This window comes from Erpetoichthys calabaricus, chromosome 12, assembly GCF_900747795.2.
Source record: "Erpetoichthys calabaricus chromosome 12, fErpCal1.3, whole genome shotgun sequence".
In the NCBI taxonomy this organism is placed as follows: domain Eukaryota; kingdom Metazoa; phylum Chordata; class Cladistia; order Polypteriformes; family Polypteridae; genus Erpetoichthys; species Erpetoichthys calabaricus.
This window is the reverse complement of record NC_041405.2, coordinates 158740492-158762610: the sequence shown is the minus strand read 5'-3', so window position 1 is coordinate 158762610 and position 22119 is coordinate 158740492. Positions and strand designations below refer to the sequence as shown.

Below are 22119 nucleotides of genomic sequence, written 5' to 3'. Positions count from 1 at the left end.
CTTAACATCAGGGGCCTTTTTTACTGACTTTAAGTTTAGTGTTTGGGCGAGTGGAAGACAGTCTATAGAACCATAGATGGCGTCCGCTTTTTGAACAAGACCCATAAAATGTTTAAATTATTACTTTCTCTCTGTTATCGAGTGTATTTCGTAGCTTTTGTAAAATGCCTTTCTATCTAATTTCTCATCAAGGGCCTTCATTTCTGTCCATTACAGAGAGCGTTTCTACCTTTCAATCTGTTATCAAGTGCCTTTCATAGCTAACTACTTTCTTTTTCCTTTCATTCTATTACATAGTGCCGTCCTTTGTTTAATTCTATTTATTATGGAGTGCCTTTTATCACTAGCTATAGTATGGTGCCTTTCTTTGTATCTGTCTATTACAGAGTGCCTTTCTTTCTTTCAGTTATACTTTACCTTTATATTCTATCCATTATATAGTGCCTTTCTGAGAGCTCACTATTGCATTGTGCCTTTCTTGGTATCTATTTCATCTATAATATAGTGCCTTTCACAGTTAAACATCGTGTAGTTCATTTCTTTGTCTCTACCTTGTCTATAAGATTTCTATCATGTCACAGACTGCCTTTCTTTTTTCTGTAGTCTTTTTTTACTTTATATCTATTATATAGTGCCTTCCATATCTATTTAGCTATCGAATTTATCACATGGTGACTTTCACACCTACCTACAGTATATATATCTCGAGATTATAGTTATGTTTATATCCCACACTGGACTTTTTTTTTTCTGTTTCCATACTGGTGATGGCGTTGTAATGGGTGGCATGGTGGCGAGTGGTGCCACTGCCTCCTGGGTTTAAACCTCACACCCGGTCACCATCCGCCTGGACTTTTCATGTTGTCCCCGTGTCTGCATGAGTTGCTCTTGGTGTTCTGCTGTCCTCCCACAGGTTTGTAGGTTTGGTTGATCATGAAGTCTGAACTGGCCCTGGGATGGACTGGCACCGTGTCCAGGGTTGTTCCCTGTCTTGGGTCCAATGATGCCAGACTAAGCCCTGAACTCGTTTGTCATTTTGTGGGCCCTCATCACTTCACAATGAAGTCCCAATCGTAGGAAGCCGCTCTCACATGACAGTCACATGCAGGCCAGTCCAGCCACGTCTCAAGTAGGACAATAATTAGAAGGACTCGGATGTGCCCCACCTTCTGCCTAACGCTACCACCTTTTCTTGGTTTTCTGAGGTCACACAATACTCAGTACCCCCAACCCCGCCATCAGCTGAGTGCTTTGTCACTTATCACAGTTTTTCTTGGACATCTTCACTTTTAGATTTGTAACACCCTAACACCAGCCCATGTTTTCATTTTCAGTTGCTTAGGAGGTCCATGGGGTTAATTACGGGGGTCCAGACCTCCCAAGCCCCTCATGCCTAAAATTCAAATAATGTATGGGAGAAGGTGCACCATTAAGTAAATTGGCCATCAAGAGAAGGTGCCATGAAGAAGACCGACATCGGGTCTCGAGCTCACAAGGCTGAGCCTACCAGCCTCTACATGGCCCACCATCTCTGCTGGCTGACAAGTGAAGAAGAAAAGGAATAACAGACAAAATCCTGCTGCTGCCAATCCAGAGACTCGAAGACCACCTAGGAGAAGAATCCTTTTCAAGCAGGACTGTGACATGGAGGAACACTGAAAAGGCTGAAGTCTACACCTTAGTGCAGCACCAGGGGGCGCCAATGCTCCTCATCTCTCCTGAAGGTGCTGAACGAAGGACAATGTGCTGTCCAGATGGGCAAACCTGATGGAGATGCTGCTGAAGGCTCCCCAGTCAGTCATTGTCTGCTTCCCATGTATATTCAGTGCTCTCCCATAGACTGGCATGCCAGCTGCAGAAATGACAGGCTCTCCAGAACTCTGTAGTGGATGGGTGGATTAATGGACAGGTGCTAATAGTCTACAGCTCCTTGGGTTGATGAAAGGACAGGTACAGAGGACAAATGGCCACTTTTGATGGCGCCTTTCCCATCTCTCTTATCAGTCACCCTTCCAGTTGGGTACAAAGCCTCAGGCCCATCTGGTGCCAGTCCATACTCACTCAAGGGGTCCTCAGGATGTTTCTGCAACAGCGGGCCCCTCTGGATTGTCCCTGCCAGAGATCCTCATGTAGCGGGGCTCAGCCCGTCTGCAGTTCAGGTACCTGTAGGAGAGAAGACGCAGAGCTTGTGTTTTACATGGAAGAATCCTAAAAGACAGACACAACGCAGAGGAAGAAGGATAGGATGGGACAGGCTTTCAGTTTATGGCTCCTTACAGGGCCTGGCCACAGAATGAGTGGAAGAGAAAGCCAGTAAGCTTAAGTTGCATAACAGGAAGAAATTATGAAGGAAAAGTTCCAGCTTCACATGTCAAGAAAAGTGTTGGAATTGGACTTCCCACCCCTTAATTATTGTGTCATCGTCCCTTCCAGTGAGTCACCAACGCCAAACTGACCAATCAGATTTTTCAGAAGGAGTAGACACCCAAACACACAGACACAGAATAGCATTTTATTATACAGTAGATAGTCAGTCAGCCATTATCCAACCCGCTATATCCTAACACAGGGTCACAAGGGTCTGCTGGAGCCAATCCCAGCCAGCACAGGGCACAAGGCAGGAAACAAACCCTGGGCAGGGCGCCAGCCAGCACATATAGTAGATTACTTCAGTTTTTGAAATATTGCAAACATACAGTTCCCTCCATAATGTTTGGGACAAAGACACAAAGAGTTCGACTCATGCAGTGGACTCCTTCACTTCCAGTGCACTTTATTGGGTTGTACATTTAATTTGAAATTAATCAATTTGCAATTTTGGCTCCTTCATCAACAATCAATTAACCATAACGACAAAGTGAAAGCACGTTTTCAGAAAGATTTGAACTCATTCAATTAACATAAATACTCGGACCCTTAATTCAATGTCACCGTCCTGCTCCACTGACACACTGAGGAGGTCGTTCCTCCCCCACACTATGTGACTCTTCAGTTCCACCCCGTTAACATTATAAAAAGTTATTGTCTGTCTGTACACCTGCATCTATTATATAGTGCCTTTCACATCTATCTATCTATCTATCTATCTATCTATCTATCTATCTATCTATCTACCTTATATAGTGCCTTACATTTCTATCTATCTATCTATCTATCTATCTATCTATCTATCTATCTATCTATCTATCTATCTATCTATCTATCTATCTATCTATCTATCTATCTACCTTATATAGTGCCTTACATTTCTATCTATCTATCTATCTATTATATAGTGCCTTTCTATCTATCTATCTATCTATCTATCTATCTATCTATCTATCTATCTATCTATCTATCTATCTATCTATCTTATATAGTGCCTTACATTTCTTTCTATCTATCTATCTTATATAGTGCCTTACATTTCTGTCTATCTATCTATCTACCTTATATAGTGCCTTACATTTCTATCTATCTATCTATCTATCTATTATATAGTGCCTTTCACATCTATCTATCTATCTATCTATCTATCTATCTATCTATCTATCTATCTATCTATCTACCTTATATAGTGCCTTACATTTCTATCTATCTATCTATCTATTATATAGTGCCTTTCACATCTATCTATCTATCTATCTATCTATCTATCTATCTATCTATCTATCTATCTATCTATCTATCTATCTTATATAGTGCCTTACATTTCTATCTATCTATCTATCTATTATATAGTGCCTTTCACATCTATCTATCTATCTATCTATCTATCTATCTATCTATCTATCTATCTATCTATCTATCTTATATAGTGCCTTACATTTCTTTCTATCTATCTATCTATCTTATATAGTGCCTTACATTTCTGTCTATCTATCTATCTACCTTATATAGTGCCTTACATTTCTATCTATCTATCTATCTATTATATAGTGCCTTTCACATCTATCTATCTATCTATCTATCTATCTATCTATCTATCTATCTATCTATCTATCTATCTATCTATCTATCTATATATCTATCTATCTATCTTATATAGTGCCTTACATTTCTATCTATCTATCTATATACCTTATATAGTGCCTTACATTTCTGTCTATCTATCTATCTATTATATAGTGCCTTTCACATCTATCTATCTATCTATCTATCTATCTATCTATCTATCTATCTATCTATCTAATCCTGCCAACTACGCTATCTATCTATCTATCTATCTATCTATCTATCTATCTATCTATCTATCTATCTAATCCTGCCAACTACGCTATCTATCTATCTATCTATCTACCTTATATAGTGCCTTACATTTCTGTCTATCTATCTATTATATAGTGCCTTTCACATCTATCTATCTATCTATCTATCTATCTATCTATCTATCTATCTATCTATCTATCTAATCCTGCCAACTACGCTATCTATCTATCTATCTATCTATCTATCTATCTATCTATCTATCTATCTATCTATCTATCTATCTATCTATCTATCTATCTACCTTATATAGTGCCTTACATTTCTATCTATCTATCTATTATATAGTGCCTTTCACATCTATCTATCTATCTATCTATCTATCTATCTATCTATCTATCTATCTATCTATCTATCTATCTATCTATCTATCTATCTATCTATCTATCTATCTATCTAAAGGGAACTGGGGTGGGATTGTTGTAGTTTGTATTGCTATACTTTATTTATTGTTGTTTAATACAGTCTTCTATTTCTGTTTTATCACCATTTGCTTTTTTTGTCTCTGTGAGGGAGTGAGTGTGTGTGAGTTGAGCCGAGGCTGGGTGCGTTCCTGGGGTCCCCACCAAAAAAAATAACTAAATCACCGTCATCAGGAGGTGGGAATCTCAGCTGGCTACAAGTTTATCCATTTAAAATGAAATCTGCACACAACTGAGAGTGTAGAAAGTGAGGGTGGTTGGGCCGGAATACGTTCTGAATCTACCGTGCATTTTGTCCCTGTTTGCATGTAAACGCCTGGCTTTGGCTCTTTCTTGTTTTACTGGTTATTGTTTCACGCCCAACAACTGCAAACAATTTCAAACAGCCCATGAATAAAACTCGCGTTCCACATGTCACATAATCCACAGGTCTAGACATCCCCTCCTAAGCTCACAAACTCCCAGATACACATATTTATGCTTAAATATTGTTGGTCCGAGGATGCTGTACAATAGCGGACCCTGCGCTTTGACCTCAAGGGATTTCATTGTATCTGTACAATGACAATATCATTGAATTTTTATTATTAATAATAATAATATTGCGATGAGAAATCAAGCAAAATGACCCCTTTTATTGGCTAACAAAAAAGATTACAATATGCAAGCTTTCGAGGCAACTCAGGCCCCTTCTTCAGGCGAGATGTCATTTTGCTTGACTTCTCATTGCATCCATAATGGCTGACATGGTACAACACCCTACTACTACACTGCTCAAAAAAAATGAAAGGACCACTTTGAAAAGGGAAAAGCAAATCCTGCTGGCTGTCTCTCCTGCTATGGACTGATATGGTGATGTGTGAGGAATGAAAGAATGGAAATGAAAATGATCAACCGACAGAGGGACACCCCGAAGATCAAAGGGAACAAAATGATGGGGCAGGCAGGTGAGTCCGTTGTGCCCAAATTTCATTGCAGGAACTCCAAATTGTACTCAGTAGTTTGTATGCGTCCCTCCTTTGCCTGATACCATCCTAAAGAGACAACAGGTGGTGTCCTGGAAGATCACCTCCCAGATCTGGACCAGGGCATCACTGAGCTCCTGGACAGGCTGAGGTGTCGGATGGACCCAAACATAATGTCCCACCCAGAGGTGTTCTATTGGATTGAGGTCAGGCGAGTGAGCGAGGGGGCAGTCAATGGGATCAATTCCTTCATCCTCTCGCCATATGAGGCCTGGCATTATCATGTACCAAGAGGAAACAGCATAGGGTCTGACGATGGGTCCAAGAATGTCATCCCGATACCTAATGGCAGTCAAGGTGCTGTTGTCTACCCTGTAGAGGTCTGTGTGTCCCTCCATGGATATGCCTCCATAGAACATCACTGACCCATCACCACACCGGTCATGCTGAACGATGTTACAAGCAGGATAATGTTCTCCACAGCTTCTCCAGATCCTTTCACGTCTGTCACATGTGCTCTCATCTGTGAAAGGCACAGGACGCCAGTGGTGGATGTGCCAATTCTGCTATTCTATGGCAAATGCCAATCAAGCTCCACGGTGCCCACTAGATGACATCGGACTCTCAGTCCACCCTCATAAAGTCTGTTTCTGGTTGTTTGGTCAGAAACATTCACACGAGTGGCCTGCCTGCCTGATGGACTTCATTTTGTAGGCTCTGCCAGTGCTCATCCTGTTCCTCTTTGCCCAAAGGAGCAGATAGCGGTGGTTCTCCTGATGAAGGGTTAAGGACCTTCTACGAGGGGCCCTGTCCAGCTCTCCTTGAGGAACTGCCTGTCTGTCTCCTGGAATCTCCTCCATGCCCTTGAGGCTGTGCTGGGAGACACAGCAAACCTTCTGGCAATGGCACGTGGTATTGATGTGCCATCCTGGAGAAGCTGGACTTCCTGTGCCACCTCTGTAAGGTCCAGGTATGGCCTCATGCTACCAGTAGTGACACTGACTGTAGCCAAATGCAAAATGAGTGACAAAACAGATGAGGAGGGAAAAATATCAGTGTCCTCCCCCCACCTGCTAAACCATTCATTCCTGTTTTGGGGGTCGTCTCAGTGTTGCCCCCCTTCTAGTGCACCAAAGCAGCTGAAACTGTGTAGTGGAAGTTGGTAACATCTATTGATTAAGACAACCAGGCTCCTCAACCTTAAAGGACAAGGGGAGACAGCATGTATTGGACATTGTGTTCCCCGGGCCCCTAGGTGGAAGCTCCCCCCAGGTTGCAGCATCGCCAGGGATTCCCACAGGGCATCATGGGAAATGGAGTTCTTTGACTTGGCCCTCTTGGGCTCGGTGGGTGCCACCATGGGAGCTTTACTTCTCACCCGGAAGTGCTAACATAAAAGGAGCTGCCTGCCACAACTCGTGAAGCCAGAGTCAGGAGGAAGAGGAGGAGGAGGATGAAGCTTGCTGTGAAGAGCGGCAGAGATGGAGGCTGAAAGAGAAAGAGAGAAAGGAAGAAGACAAAGGTCCAAGCGTTATTACTGTGTGACTGAACGTGCGGACTTGGGTCCCAAGCTTGTATGTGTATGTTGGGTGTTTGGGGAGCTGGAGAACCCCCTGGTGGTCTTATATGGTAATTATTACTTTGTAAAACTGCCTTTATCAAATAAGTTTGAGCCATACTTTTATTTTAAAAATAATAATAATAATATTTAAGGGGAAGCTGGAGAAGACAGTTTTTTGCTTGATCACATTTATGACCCTGTTAGGCCAGAACTTTTGCTAAGGGCTGCTGTGTGACGTGCAGTTTGTGTTGGTGGACTGAAGACTGCTTGGCTAGAATCTGTGTGAGAGAATAATTTGGAGGAGACAGTGGTTAAGTATTCTGGTTTGCAGTGCACATTGAAATATATAAGCATTTGTTTTAGAAATGTCATAAAGAGGACTACTGAAATGGTGAAGTAAATAGAAGACAAGGATATAGTAGGAGGAAGGCTGACGTAACACATAAAATGTACTAGGAGATGACTGAGGAATCAGCAGATGACATGTTAACAACAAGACTGGACGGTTGTCACAAACACAGAGACTTCAACGGTAATAGCTGAACCTAAAGATTCGAGAAGAACAAGAGTGTAACAGAATAGACTTTTATTTTGATACGTTATTTGGGGTATGCATTAATGAACACCATTATGTAAATTGAGTAGTTTATAAAATGGACCTCGGTCCTTACTTCTTTGACCATTCTGTAACAGACTACTGTGATGAAAGCTCCCTGTTTGGCATTTGCTGAAGAGAAATAAGACACAATGGACAAGCTTCCTCCTGCCTGATTCCTGACTCAAAGAAGGCCTAGTTAAGGAGAAGATTTCTTTCTTTCTTCAATATACAGTACTGTGCAAAAGTTTTAGACAGTTGTGAAAAAATGCTGTAAACAAAGAATGCTTTCAGAAATCTAAATAATGATTGTTTATTGTTATCAATTTACAAAATGCAAAGTGAGTGAACAAAAGACAAATCTAAATCAAATCAATATTTGGTGTTCCTACCTTTTGCCTTCAAACCAGCATCAATTCTTATAGGTCCACTTGCACAAAGTCAGGGATTTTGTAGGATTCTAGTCAGGTGTCTGATCAACCAATTCTACCAAACAGGTGCTAATCTATCTATCTATCTATCTATCTAATGATCATCAATGTCACATGTAGGTTGAAACACAGTCATTAACTGAAACAGAAACAGCTCCAAACTGGGTGAGGAACAGCCAAACTCTGCTACCAAGGTGAAGTTGTGGAAGACAGTTTCATGTCATGGCAAGATTGAGCACAGCAACAAGACACAAGGTAGTTCTACTGCATCAGCAAGGTCTCTCCCAGACAAAGATCTCAAAGCAGACTGGGGTTTCAAGATGTGCTGTTCAAGCTCTTTTGAAGAAGCACAAAGAAACGGGCAACGTTGAGGATCGTAGACGCAGTGGTCAGCCAAGGAAACTTAGTGCAGCAGATGAAAGACACATCAAGCTTATTACCCTTCGAAATCGTAAGATGTCCAGCAGTGCCATCAGCTCAGAACTGGCAGAAACCAGTGGGACCCAGGTACACCCATCTACTGTCCGGAGAAGTCTGGCCAGAAGTGGTCTTCATGGAAGAGTTGCAGCCAATAAGCCATACCTCCGACGTGGAAACAAGGCCAAGCGACTCAAGTATGCACGAAAACATAGGAACTGGGGTGCAGAAAAAAGGCAGCAGGTGCTCTGGACTGATGAGTCAAAATTTGAAATATTTGGCTGTAGCAGAAGGCAGTTTGTTCGTCGAAGGGCTGGAGAGCGGTACAATAATGAGTGTCTGCAGGCAACAGTGAAGCATGGTGGAGGTTTCTTGAACGTTTGGGGCTGCATTTCTGCAAATGGAGTTGGAGATTTGGTCAGGATTAATGGTGTTCTCAATGCTGAGAAATGCAGGCAGATACTTATCCATCATGCAGTACCATCAGGGAGGCGTATGATTGGCCCCAAATTTATTCTGCAGCAGGACAACGACCCCAAACATACAGCCAAAGTCATTAAGAACTATCTTCAGCGTAAAGAAGAACAAGAAGTCCTGGAAGTGATGGTATGGCCCCCACAGAGCCCTGATCTCAGCATCATCGAGTGTGTCTGGGATTACATGAAGAGACAGAAGGATGTGAGGAAGCCAACATCCACATAAGATCTGGGGTTAGTTCTCCAAGATGTTTGGAACAACCTACCAGCCGAGTTCCTTCAAAAACTGTGTGCAAGTGTACCAAGAAGAATTGATGCTGTTTTGAAGGCAAAAGGGTGGTCACACCAAATAGTGATTTGATTTAGATTTTGTTCATTCACTGCATTTTGTTGATTGATGAAAATAAATGATTAACACTTCCATTTTGGAAAGCATTCTTTGTTTACAGCATTTTTTCACACCTACCTAAAACTTTTGCACAGTACTGTATTACCACACCTGTGTTCCTTCTTAAGCTGCTAGTTTGATGATCTATCTGTGACATCAGACATGTGGATTTAGTTGTACGAGCATCCGGAAGGAGGACAATTTTTAGAAACATAAGCCCTCCTTCCTCCTCCAGAGGGAATACAGGTGGCAAAGTTGAAAGGCCAATGGAGGTCGAGTCGTATTTGAGAGGGAGATGGTGTCATACCCCCCCAACCAGGACTGTTCTAAGAGGCGTGTCAAGGACCATCAGGATTGGATAAACTGAGGCTTAACAGAGCCGCCATGCTGCTGTCTCTACCATTCCATCCAAGGGCCGTTCTGGACCACGTTGAACAAGAGAAGAATCAACATACTACCGTCGTGGCCAAAAGTTTTGAGAATGACCCAAGTGTTGGTTTTCACAACGTTTGCTGCTTCAGTGTTTTTAGATCTTTTTGTCAGATGTTTCTCTGGTGTACTGAAGTAGAATTACAAGCAGTTCAGAAGTTTCAAAGGCTTTGATTGACAATGACATGAAGTTTATGCACAGAGTCCATATTTGCAGTGTTGGCCCTTCTTTCTTTTTCAAGACCTCTGCAATTTACCCTGGCAATCAACTTCTGGGCCAAATCCTGACTGATGGCAGCTGCCCATTCTTGCAGAATCAGAATTGGTGGGTTTTTGTTTTTCCACCTGCCTCTTGACGATTCACCACAAGTTCTCAATGGGATTGATTATCTGGGGAGTTTCCATGCCATGGACCCCAAATTTCAATGCTTTGTTCCCCAAACCACTCAGTTCTCACTTTTACCTCATGTCATGGTGCTCCATCATGCTGGGAAAGGCATTGTTGGTCACCAAACTGTTCTTGGATGGTGGAGAGAAGTTCTTCTTGGAGGATGTTTTGGTCCCATTCTTTATTCATGGCTGTGTTCTTAGGCCAAATTGTGACTGAGCCCCCCACTGCCTTGGCTGAGAAGCAACCTCACGTGACATGAAGGGTCTCAGGCTGCTTTACTGTTGGCCTGACACAGGACTGATGGTAGTGCCACTCACCTTTTCTTTTTTCCCGGATGCCCCAAACAATCGGAAAAGGGTATTCATCAGAGAAAATGACTTGACCCCAGCACTCCTCAGCAGTCCAATCCCAGAATATCAGTCTGTCCCTGATGTTTTTCTTCTTTGCTGCCCTTCTTGACACCCACCAGGCCATCCTCCAAATGTCTTTGCCTCACTCTCACCTGCCTGCTGCCATTCCTGAGCAAGCTCTGCACTGGTGGTGCCCCCCGATCCCAAGCCACGAATAAAGAAGGGGACTAAAACATCCACAGGGAGCAACTTCTCCCAATCATCCAAGAACAGTTTGGTGACCAGCATGATGGAGCATCGGGCCACAAGGCAACAGTGAGAACTAAGTGGCTCGGGGAGCAAATCATCGAAATTTGGGGTCCATGGCCAGGAAACTCCCCAGATCTTTTTAATCCCATTGAGAATTTGTGGTCAATCCTCAATAGGCAGGTGGACAAACAAAAACCCACCAATTCTGATTCTGCAAAAATGGGCAGCTGCCATCAGTCAGGATTTGGCCCAGAAGTTGATTGCCAGGGTAAATTGCAGAGGTCTTGAAAAAGAAAGAAGGGCCAACACTGCAAATATGGACTCTGTGCATAAACTTCATGTCATTGTCAATCAAAGCCTTTGAAACTTCTGAACTGCTTGTCATTCTACTTCAGTACACCAGAGGAACATCTGACAAAAAGATCTAAAAACACTGAAGCAGCAAACGTTGTGAACACCAACACTTGGGTCAGTCTCAGAACTTTTGGCCACGACTGTACTGTTAGAATTCACAAGCATCCAAAAGGAGGACAATTTTTAGAAGCTTAAGCACCTCTTCCTCCCCAAAAAGGAAATACAGGTGGCAAAGTTGAAAGGCCATTGGAGGTCGAGTCGAGCTTGAGAGGGGCAGATGGTGTCATTACAACCCCCACTGTTGTAAGAGGCGTGTCAAGGACCATGAGGATTGGATAAACTGAGGCTTAACAGAGACGCCATGCTGCTGTCTCTACCATTCCACCCAACGGCCATGCTGGACCACGTTGAACGAGAGAACAATCAACATACTGAGACAGAGAGTCACCTGGTAGCTTATGGACGCACGATAATCTGCTTATTGTCCAGGCTGTATTGATATTACTCTGTCAACACTCTGCTTATATCTGCTTATAGTTAATCTCCGAATGAAAGGGTAACTCTCTGATAGATAGATAGATAGATAGATAGATAGATAGATAGATAGATAGATAGATAGATAGATAGATAGATAGATAGATAGATAGATAGATAGATAGATAGATAGATAGATAGATACTTTATTAATCCCAATGGGAAATTCACATTCTCCAGCAGCAGCATACTGATACAATAAATAATATTAAATTAAAGAATGATAATAATGCAGGTGAAAAACAGACAATGACTTTGTATAATGTTAAATGTTAACGTTTACCCCCCCGGATGGAATTAAAGAGTTGCATAGTTTGGGGGAGGAATGATCTCCTCAATCTGTCAGTGGAGCAGGACGGTGACAGCAGTCTATCACTGAAGCTGCTCCTCTGTCTGGAGATGATCCTGTTCAGTGGATGCAGTGGATTCTCCATGATTGACAGGAGTCTGCTGAGCGCCCGTCGCTCTGCCACAGATGTGAAACTGTCCAGCTCCGTGCGTACAATAGAGCGTGAGGCGTCTTTCTTCTTTATGCTGCCTCCCCAGCACACCACTGCGTAGAAGAAGGCGCTCGCCACAACCGTCTGATAGAACATCTGCAGCATCTTATTGCAGATGTTGAAGAACGCCAGTCTTCTAAGGAAGTATAGTCGGCTCTGTCTTCTCTTACACAGATCATCAGTATTGGCAGTCCAGTCTAATTTATCATCCAGCTGCATTCCCAGGTATTTATAGGTCTGTACCCTCTGCACACAGTCACCTCTGATGATCCATGAGGGGCCTGGACCTCCTAGAATCCACCACCAGCTCCTTGGTTTTGCTGGTGTTCAGGTGTAGGTGGTTTGAGTCGCACCATTTAACAAAGTCCTTGATTAGGTCCCTATACTCCTCCTCCTGACCACTCCTGATACAGCCCATGATAGCAGTGTCGTCAGCGAACTTTTGCACATGGCAGGACTCCGAGTTGTATTGGAAGTCAGTTGTATATAGGCTGAACAGGACCGGAGAAAGTACAGTCCCCTGCGGCGCTCCTGTGGTGCTGACCACAATGTCAGACGTGCGGTTCCCAAGACGCACATACTGAGGTCTGTCTGTAAGATAGTCCACGATCCATGCCACCAGGTATGAATCTACTCCCATCTCTGTCAGCTTGTCCCTAAGGAGCAGAGGTTGGATTGTGTTGAAGGCGCTAGAGAAGTCTAGAAACATAATTCTTACAGCACCACTGCCTCTGTCCAAGTGAGAGAGGGATCGGTGTAGCATATAGATGATGGCATCCTCCACTCCCACCTTCTCCTGATATGCAAACTGCAGAGGGTCGAGGGCGTGTTGAACCTGTGGCCTAAGGTGGTGAAGCAGCAGCCTCTCCATGGTCTTCATCACATGTGATGTCAGAGCAACAGGCCGAAAGTCATTCAGCTCACTAGGACGTGATACCTTTGGGACTGGGGTGATGCAAGATGTTTTCCAAAGCCTCGGGACTCTCCCCTGTTCCAGGCTCAGATATCTTATCAAATTGGCAGGTTTACATATGTTGTAATGGACGCCAGCTGGGATGGTTCACAGTCCCTTACCCAGATGGGAGGCCAGCTTAATGGAAGGACAGGGGGAGACCAATTACATGGTCACAATAGGTGGCAGTGCTCCTGGACTACCGCACCAAGCATGGACACTCACAAGGCATGCTGGGAATTGTAGTCTAATAGCGCAGCTCTGCGGTGTTCCATGGGGGAGTTGCATCGACAAATGGTCCCCACTTCAATGAACCTGTGCCTGTAGTGTGGTAACACCAGATGTGCTCCTGCGTCTGGACTAAAGGAAGCTGCTTGACCTCATCCAGGCGAGTTGGAGTCAGGAGAGGAGCTGGACAACACTCGCCTGGAGGAATGGAAGGAGAGAGAGAGGGAAAGAAGGAAAGAAAGATAGAAAGAATAAGTGGAATTGCGCCTGTGCAGTATTTGTGCATCACCTGTACAGATGTTTGTTAAAATAAATCATTATTTGAGCGGGTACTTGAATTGGTGTTGGTGTGTTAGAGGGTTTGGGGTGCTACAATGCCCTCTGGTGGTCACAATGAAACAGAAAGGGGGAAATATTAAAGTACAATTGCTATCCACCCAGACCGTGAGCAGGCTGGTAAGGCACACATTTAACGCCCTTAAACAAGACAACTTACCACATTTAAGACACATGTGGTTTAAAGTTGAAGTGAGTTCCTCGTAGTCACACAGCGTCAGTAGCGAGATTTGAACCCCCCCACCCCTAATCTCAAGGTTTGAAGTCAGAAGGCTTAATCACTACGCCACACTGCCTGCCATAAGAGTAAAACTACAATTTGGGACATTCTGCTCTCGGTCCGCGTAATGAAGACCACCGTAGGACCCTAACACAGCAAAGCATTTTATAATGATTGACGGTGGTCTCCATAGACGGCTGTTCTATCAGAAGCTTTGTTATCTCCATGCTCCATGAAATCGTGAGGTTCAGTCTTTAATCCGGCCATCACTACAAACTATATGGGGTAAGTAACCGATAAAAAATAGAATTTGTGGATGATATTTAAAACATGTTCTCCCCGTGTCTGCGTGGGTTTCCTCCCACAGTCCAAAGACATGCAGGTTTAGGCGAACTGGCGATCCTAAATTGTCCCTAGCGTGTGTGTGTGCCCTGCGGTGGGCTCTACTCTACTTTAATCTACTATATCTGCAGTGGGCTGGCGCCCTGCCCGGGGTTTGTTCCTGCCTTGCACCCAGTGCTGGCTGGGATTGGCTCCAGCAGACCCCCCGTGACCCTTTAGTTAGGATATAGCGGATTGGACAATGACTGACTGATATTTAAAACTAAGAAAATAACAATATTTTACAAATCCTTGTGATTCGAAAATGTAAGAAAAACCTCCGGGGTTAAGAGAGCTCTAATCTTTGCAGGTCAAGGTGTGTGTCAAAGGGTGGGCTCACTACCCTGGCACCAGTCACTACAATACAATACCATAGCATTTATTTTTGTAGAGCCCAAAAGAAGTGGCTTTAACAGACCCTGCCTCTTGACAGCCCCCCAGCCTTGACTCTCTAAGAAGACAAGGAAAAGAGGGCAGAAACCTCAGGAAAGGCAGTTCAGAGAGAGACCCCTTTCCAGGTAGGTTGGGCGTGCAGTGGGAGTCAAAAATAAAAAGGGGGGCAAATACAATAGAATACTCAGAAGAGGACACAAGTAATCCTCAATACAATGTACAGTGATCCCTCGCTATATCGCACTTCGTCTTTCGCGGCTTCACTCCATCAAGCATATGTGAATATATATCGCGGATTTTTCACTGCTTCGCGGATGTCTGCGGTCTACAGTACGTGTGCTTCCTCAGTTGATTTGCCCATTTGAATTCAAACAAGGGACGCTATTGGCGGATGGCTGAGAAGCTACCCAATCAGAGCACGCAGTTAAGTTCCTGTGTGCTGCTGATTGGCTCAGCGACGGAGTGCTGCATTAACCAGGAAGTCTAATCTCACTCATTCAGCATTAACGTGCTACTGCTTCAGGGGCCGTGTCCAAGCGCCAACAGAAGATGCAAATGATTGCAGAAAAGGTAAAAGTTTTGGATATGTTGAAGGAAGGAAACAGCTACACCGCTGCAGGACACCATTACAGCATCAATGAGTCCACGATTCTTTTTATTTAAAAAGGAGGAAAAGCATATAAGATCTACGGCTGCAGTGTCCTTTAACCAGGGCGCAAAACGAGTTGCAAGTGGACGTGATAAGGCAGTAGTCTGGATGGAATCTGCTTTACGGATTTGGATTGAAAAGTGATGGAAGAAGTACAACGGCGGTGCTACACAGTCGCCTGAAGAGGCTCCTTTAGAAGAGCTGTAACGCTATCCTTTGTTGTGCAGTAAAATTAAACTCATCGTTATCGGACAAGTCGTCGTGTCATTGTTGGTGAGTAACCATAATTAATTATTTACGTACAGTACTTATTACATGTACATAGTTTAGTGTCACTGTACACACATCTTATACAATTTTTCTTGCATTGTACGTATTTATTGCTGGTGGCCTGTCTGTCGTAATGGCTGTAACATATGTGGTATCGGAGACGCTGGATATCTTTAAAATAATATTTAGGTTTTACTGTATATAAACACTGTGTTTACATACATAATTTCAACGAATCTTACCTAATATCTAAGAGAATACAAAGGGTTTATGCTGTATAACTGTGCGGGAAATGTTTATAATAGTGTGGGAGAGTTTATAAGGGCTTAAAATATATAAAAATAACCATATAAACATATAGTTTCTACTTTGCAGATTTTCTTATTTCGCGGGTGGCTCTGGAACGCAACCCCCGCGATGGAGGAGGGATTACTGTATAGTAAAATAAAAAATAAAAAAATAAAAATATCTGACTTACAGCACCGGAATGGCGCTGAGATAGCTGATGATGGCCGACAGCAGGAAACAGGAGCCGCTGAAGCACTGGAGTGTCAGAGGATACACGTTGGTGAAGAGCAGTGTGGACAGCAGGCTGGTCACTGCCAGGCAGGACTGAAGACCACCAAACGCACGCCCTGTGAAGGAGAGAGTGTTAGAGTTCAGTCAGTGGGCTCTGTGCGGCCCCCTTGTTCTGAGGAATGAGGACGTCTCTGGAGCATTTTAGGAGCTGCACCCCTCCACACCTTGCTTGGTCTGTTTGTGCCGCCTCATAAAACACTCAGCAGGCGCTTACCGTAAGTGTGAGCGTGAAGAAGCTTGGAAAGCTGCGACCGGATGGTGGGCATAGGGACACAGGCGAACATCATGACCCCTCGTGCTGTGAACAGAAGCCAGACATTTTTGGTCAGACATGCTGCTTAGGCAAACTTTAAAAAAGTAAAGGTGGTCCTTTGTGAGTCTGTGTCCTCTGCAGGCCACACGAGGGGCCACCCAAAGCTTTAGCAATGCCACATGCTCATCCTGTCTTGTGAATAAATTCTTAATTGCCAGTTTAGGTGGTGGGGGGGGGGCAAGTGGAGGGTAGTCACTCATGTATGTTTTTGGGGGGCTCAGCTCAGACTGGGAAGACGGATTTGATTCTGTAGGAGGCAGGAGTGTAGCCAGGAGTTCATTTCAGGGCAGGGCAGGGGATGAGTACAAGAATCTTCATTTGTCTAAGGTCAGTCAGTTGGTGCTAACACAAATTTAATTTCAGGGCAGGTACAAACCTGAAAAACATCCGCCTGCCGCCCCCCACCCCTTAGGATGAGGGTGGGAAACCCACACAGGTCCTGAGAGAGCAACTGGGCACAAGAGCTGAAGCACTGAATTGTCACGTGGCCTCGGCGTCCTCATCCAATCACCACAGATGAGTGCAGAAACAAAGCAGAGGCGTCTCGCCACCCAAGCGTGACTTTGAGGGAGAGCATTAAAAACGAAAGAAAGAAAGAAAGAAAGAAAGAAAGAAAGAAAGAAAGAAAGAAAGAAAGAAAGAAAGAAAGAAAGAAAGAAAGAAAGATGAGTCTAACGGCAGAGAATCCGAGTCATCAGACTTGAGGAATCTCAAACTCGGATAACAGACAGGGCTGGCATCTCCATGTATGGCTTACCGGTGGGCTTCTTGTCATAAGTAATAAAAATGACCACCCAGCTGAAGTAAATGAAGTATCTGTCTGCCTTACATGCTTGAGTTATTCTGTCCTCCCCGGCCATTTGACCTCATCATCAGAATCACCTTTAGAGATTTCAAAAATGACACAAGATATAAGGATTCTATCCATCCATCTATTATCTAAGCCGCCATATCCTAACTACAGGGTCACAGGGGTCTGCTGGAGCCAATCCCAGCCAGCACAGGGTGCAAGGCAGGAAAGAAACCCTGGGCAGGGCGTCAGCCCACCGCAGATAAGGATTCTACCAATGTACTAATCATATATCTCTTTGATTGAAGTCCATGCTGAGTGAATTTATTTATTGTGCTCTACCTGTTTTCGACTAGTTTCTCCTTTCTTGTTACTACTTCTATTTATGCTGAAGAAAAACATATTATCATTATGTTGCAATGTATTATACAGAGGGTGGCACAGTGACGAAGTGGTAGCGCCACTGCCCCACAATAAGGAGACCTGTCTGGGTTCACTTCCCAGGTCCTCCCTGTGTGGAGTTTGCATGTTCTCCCCGTGTCTGCGTGGGTTTCCTCCCACAGTCCAAAGACATGCAGCTTAGGTGTATTGGTGATCCTAAATTGTCCCTCGTGTGTGTTTGGTGTGTGTGTGTGCCCTGTGGTGGGCTGCGGCTAACGGTGTTTGTTCCTGCCTTGCTGGCTGGGATTGGCTCCAGCAGACCCCCGTGACCCTGTGTTCGGATATAGTGGGTTGGATGATGGATGGATAATACAGAGACATTTATTCTGCTAATCTAGGGAACTGGGAGGTGGAGGCGCGACGGCGGTCCTTCAGTTTTCAATCACAGACAATTGTATGTTGCCCTCTCCAGAGTTCCATCTTTTCATTCACCTACAGTCGTATCCTCAAACCCACCCCATTTGGACAAATGTGTCTTTCAGGAAGTGTTCACTCATCAATACATAATTATGCCGCAGGTTCTCTAGTATATATATATTATATATACATACAGCGGCACAGCGGGAAAATAAGTATTGAACACGTCAATGTTTTTCTCAGTAAATATATTTCTAATAGGGCTATTGACATGAAAATTTCACCAGATGTTAGTAACAACCCAAGTAATCCATATATACAAAGAAATCCAAACGTATAAGCCCATATATTAAGTTTAATAAATTCACATTCATTTTGGAACAAAGTGCTTTGGACTGATGAGACAAACATTGGGGGGAGGGGGGTGGGGGTTTATGGGGTTTGGGGCAGGGGGGATGGGCAGTCAATGGTATCAATTCCTTCATCTTCTCGCCACATGAGGCCGGACATTGTCATGCACCAGAAGGAACCAGCATAGTGTCTGACAATGGATCCAAGGATTTCATCCTGATACCGAATTTCCCCTTGGGATTAATAAAGTATCTATCTATCTATCTATCTATCTATCTATCTATCTATCTATCTATCTATCTATCTATCTATCTATTATATAGTGCCTTTCACATCTATCTATCTATCTATCTATCTATCTATCTATCTATCTATCTATCTATCTATCTATTATATAGTGCCTTTCACATCTATCTATCTATCTATCTATCTATCTATCTATCTATCTATCTATCTATTATATAGTGCCTTTCACATCTATCTATCTATCTATCTATCTATCTATCTATCTATCTATCTATCTATCTATCTATCTATCTATTATATAGTGCCTTTCACATCTATCTATCTATCTATCTATCTATCTATCTATCTATCTATCTATCTATCTATCTATTATATAGTGCCTTTCACATCTATCTATCTATCTATCTATCTATCTATCTATCTATCTATCTATCTATCTATCTATCTATCTATCTATCTGTCTATCTATCTATCTAATGGCAGTCAAGATACTGTTGTCTAGCCTGTAAAGGTCTGTGTGTCCCTCCATGGATATGCCTCCCCAGACTGACCATCACTGACCCATCACCACACCGGTAATGCTGAATGATGTTACAAGCAGCATAACGTTCTCCACGGCTTCTCCAGACCCTTTCACGTCTTGTCACATGTGCTCTCATCTGTGAAAAGCACAGGGTGCCAGTGGTGGACCTGCCAATTCTGCTATTCTATGGCAAATGCCAATCGAGCTCCATGGTGCCCACTAGAGGATGTCGGGCCCTCAGGCCACCCTCATGAAGTCTGTTTCTGTTTGTTTGGTCAGAGACATTCACACCAGTGGCCTGCCTGCCTGCTGGAGGTCATTTTGTAGGCTGTGCCAGTGCTCATCCTGTTCCTCCTTGACCAGAGGAGCAGATACCGGTGGGTCCTGCTGATGGGTTAAGGACCTTCTACGAGGGGCCCTGTCAAGCTCTTCTAGAGGAACTGCCTGTCTTTCTCCTGGAATCTCCTCCATGCCCTTGAGACTGTGCTGGGAGACACAGCAAACCTTCTGGCAATGGCACGTGGTATTGATGTGCCATCCTGGAGAAGTTGGACTGCCTGTGCCAGCTCTGTAGGGTCCAGGTATGGCCTCATGCTACCAGTAGTGACACTGACTGTAGCCAAATGCAAAATGAGTGACAAACAGATGAGGAGAGAAAAATGTCAGTGGCCTCCCTCCATCTGTTAAACCATTCATTCCTGTTTTGGGGGTCGTCTCAGTGTTGCCCCTCTAGTGGACCATTTATATATCTTTATCTTTATATCTCTATCTATATATCTCTATCTATTTATATATCTCTATCTATATATCTTTATCTATATATTTATCTATCTATATATCCATCCATCCATTTTCCAACCCGCTGAATCCTAACACAGGGTCACGGGGGTCTGCTGGAGCCAATCCCAGCCAACACAGGGCACAAGGCAGGAACCAATCCCGGGCAGGGTGCCAACCCACCACAGCTATCTATATATTTGTATGTATATATATATAATTTTTGCTTGCCTGTATTTTTGAATGACTTTCTCACGTCATTTCCATGACCCACCATCCTACCTCCATCATTTATTTCTTTTCCAACCCACTAAGTGCATCAAGAGAATTCAATAAGGATGGTTCTCTAGAGCGTCTCACGATGCCAGTCTGCCACTGTCTGACCTGAGGGTACTGGAGGTTTCTGCCACGCTGTGGTCACTTGGCAGGTTGTCTAAAGTGACACTGAAAGACCTGACAGCAAGGAAAGCAAAATTGTGTTCTCACCAAGGAAGTAGAGCCAGCTGTGCCGTGCAAACGCCATCATGGCCATGCCCGTGCAGTTGGACACGATGCCCAGCAGGATGAGAGCCGTGTCACTGATGTAGCGAGACAGGAGCAGCACGCCAAGGAAACTGGTGACGTACATCATGTTGGTGGCCGCCTGGCCGTAGCCCACCCAAACCGAATCCCAGTTCAAGGGAGGCTTGAGCACAAATAGGCTGAGCACGTTCTCGGCCCCGGCCATGCCCAAGACAAAGAGGACCATGGACAGGAAGAGCAGGACCACTGCCATCTTGTCAGGCTCTGCTGGTCCAGAGGGGGCGAGCTGACCATCGCTGCCGCTGTTGCTGCTACTTCCACTGAGTCCAGCCGCAGGGTAAATGAGGAAGAAAACCGAATACAAAAGGGCCGCACCAATGACAAGCAAGCCCACCAGTGTCGAGGTGATGCCCATCTCTCCATCATACGCCTTCACCTGGTAGATGTAGCCGGACACAAAGCCACCAACCATGCCGGCGACCCCTGAGAAGAAGTCTACCGAGTTCAGCCTCAAGCTGCGTGTCTTCAGTGCCGACTTGAGAGCAGTTAAGGAGTCGATGCCACTCCAGTAGGCCGAGGAGCCGCCACACAGGCCATGCACAACGGCCCCAACGTGCAACGTGTACAGGGGCAGGCGCAGGAGCAGCAGAAGGAGCAGGAACATCTTCCCCAGGATGGATCCCACCTGTGGAACCACCAGCAGAAGCTTCTGACCTCGGGAGTCGGCCAGCCTGCCAAGAAACGCAGTGGACAGCAGAGAGGTCAGGCAGGTCAGCGTGTCATAGACCAGGAAGAAGCGGGCAGAGAGGACCTGAGCTTCGCTGCTGTGGCCACCAGCTGTCCTGTTCGAGTAGCCGTAGACCACCATGGTCAATGCCGTGTCATAAAAAGAGCAGCCAATGCTGTTCAGGATCACCACCGGCTCCACCAGGGTGACAACCCCCCCCATGATGAAGAGGAACCCAAGTCTTCACCAAGCACAACGGAAAACAGAGCTGCAGTGCACCACATTCAGAAGTCGAGAAGATGCGCCACGCTGCCTCCTCCACAACAAAGTGAAACCTGAGCCAAGTCAGGCGGAACGACAAGGGAAGGTGGCTGCTGCAGACCCCTGGGTTTCAAACTGAAAGAAGAAGAAGATGAAGAAGAAGAAGTGAAAATACCGCTGACGTTGAGCGGCTGGGGAAGCTTCATGCTGCGAGAGTCGAGCTGCTCAGACCAGGTGTCGGCTTTCAGGTAAACACGTGGTGAGGCCTGACGCTTGATGGAGCTGAAAAAACACGACCAGAAAAGGGCCGACCACACCGCTAACCCGCTGCACGTTGTCGGAGAAGACCGTGGGATAAGAATGCTTTGGATTGGCAGGACAGGCCCCCCTCTATTGGAGGGAAATGGGAATAAATGAGGGGACCCTCTAGTGGCAGGACATCAAAAGAAAAGGGGCTTGCTACAGTATACCATCACCTCTGTGCCACTGAGAGAAA

At 44.6% G+C, this 22119-nt stretch overlaps 1 protein-coding gene across 1 annotated transcript; it reads right to left on the bottom strand.

The window, feature by feature from the left end:
• Window positions 1-1569: 1569 nt before the first annotated feature.
• On the bottom strand, window positions 1570-21730 carry si:ch211-262i1.4 (thymic stromal cotransporter homolog). Its single transcript, XM_028816951.2, has 4 exons — window positions 20600-21730; window positions 16530-16613; window positions 16215-16371; window positions 1570-2163 (listed from the first exon to the last, which is right to left on the bottom strand). The coding sequence occupies exons 1-4, from the start codon at window positions 21582-21584 to the stop codon at window positions 2073-2075; spliced, it is 1317 nt and encodes a 438-aa protein (XP_028672784.1). The 5' UTR covers window positions 21585-21730; the 3' UTR covers window positions 1570-2072.
• Window positions 21731-22119: the final 389 nt, after the last annotated feature.

Coding starts and splice junctions, on each gene's coding strand:
- si:ch211-262i1.4 (XM_028816951.2), bottom strand. CDS start 21,584: ATGGGGGGGGTTGTCACCCTGGTGGAGCCGGTGGTGATCCTGAACAGC. Junction 16,614..20,599: donor CAGCTGGCTCTACTTCCTTG/GTGAGAACACAA, acceptor TTCTGTTCACAG/CACGAGGGGTCATGATGTTC. Junction 2,164..16,214: donor CTCAGCGCCATTCCGGTGCT/GTAAGTCAGATA, acceptor TCTCTCCTACAG/GTACCTGAACTGCAGACGGG.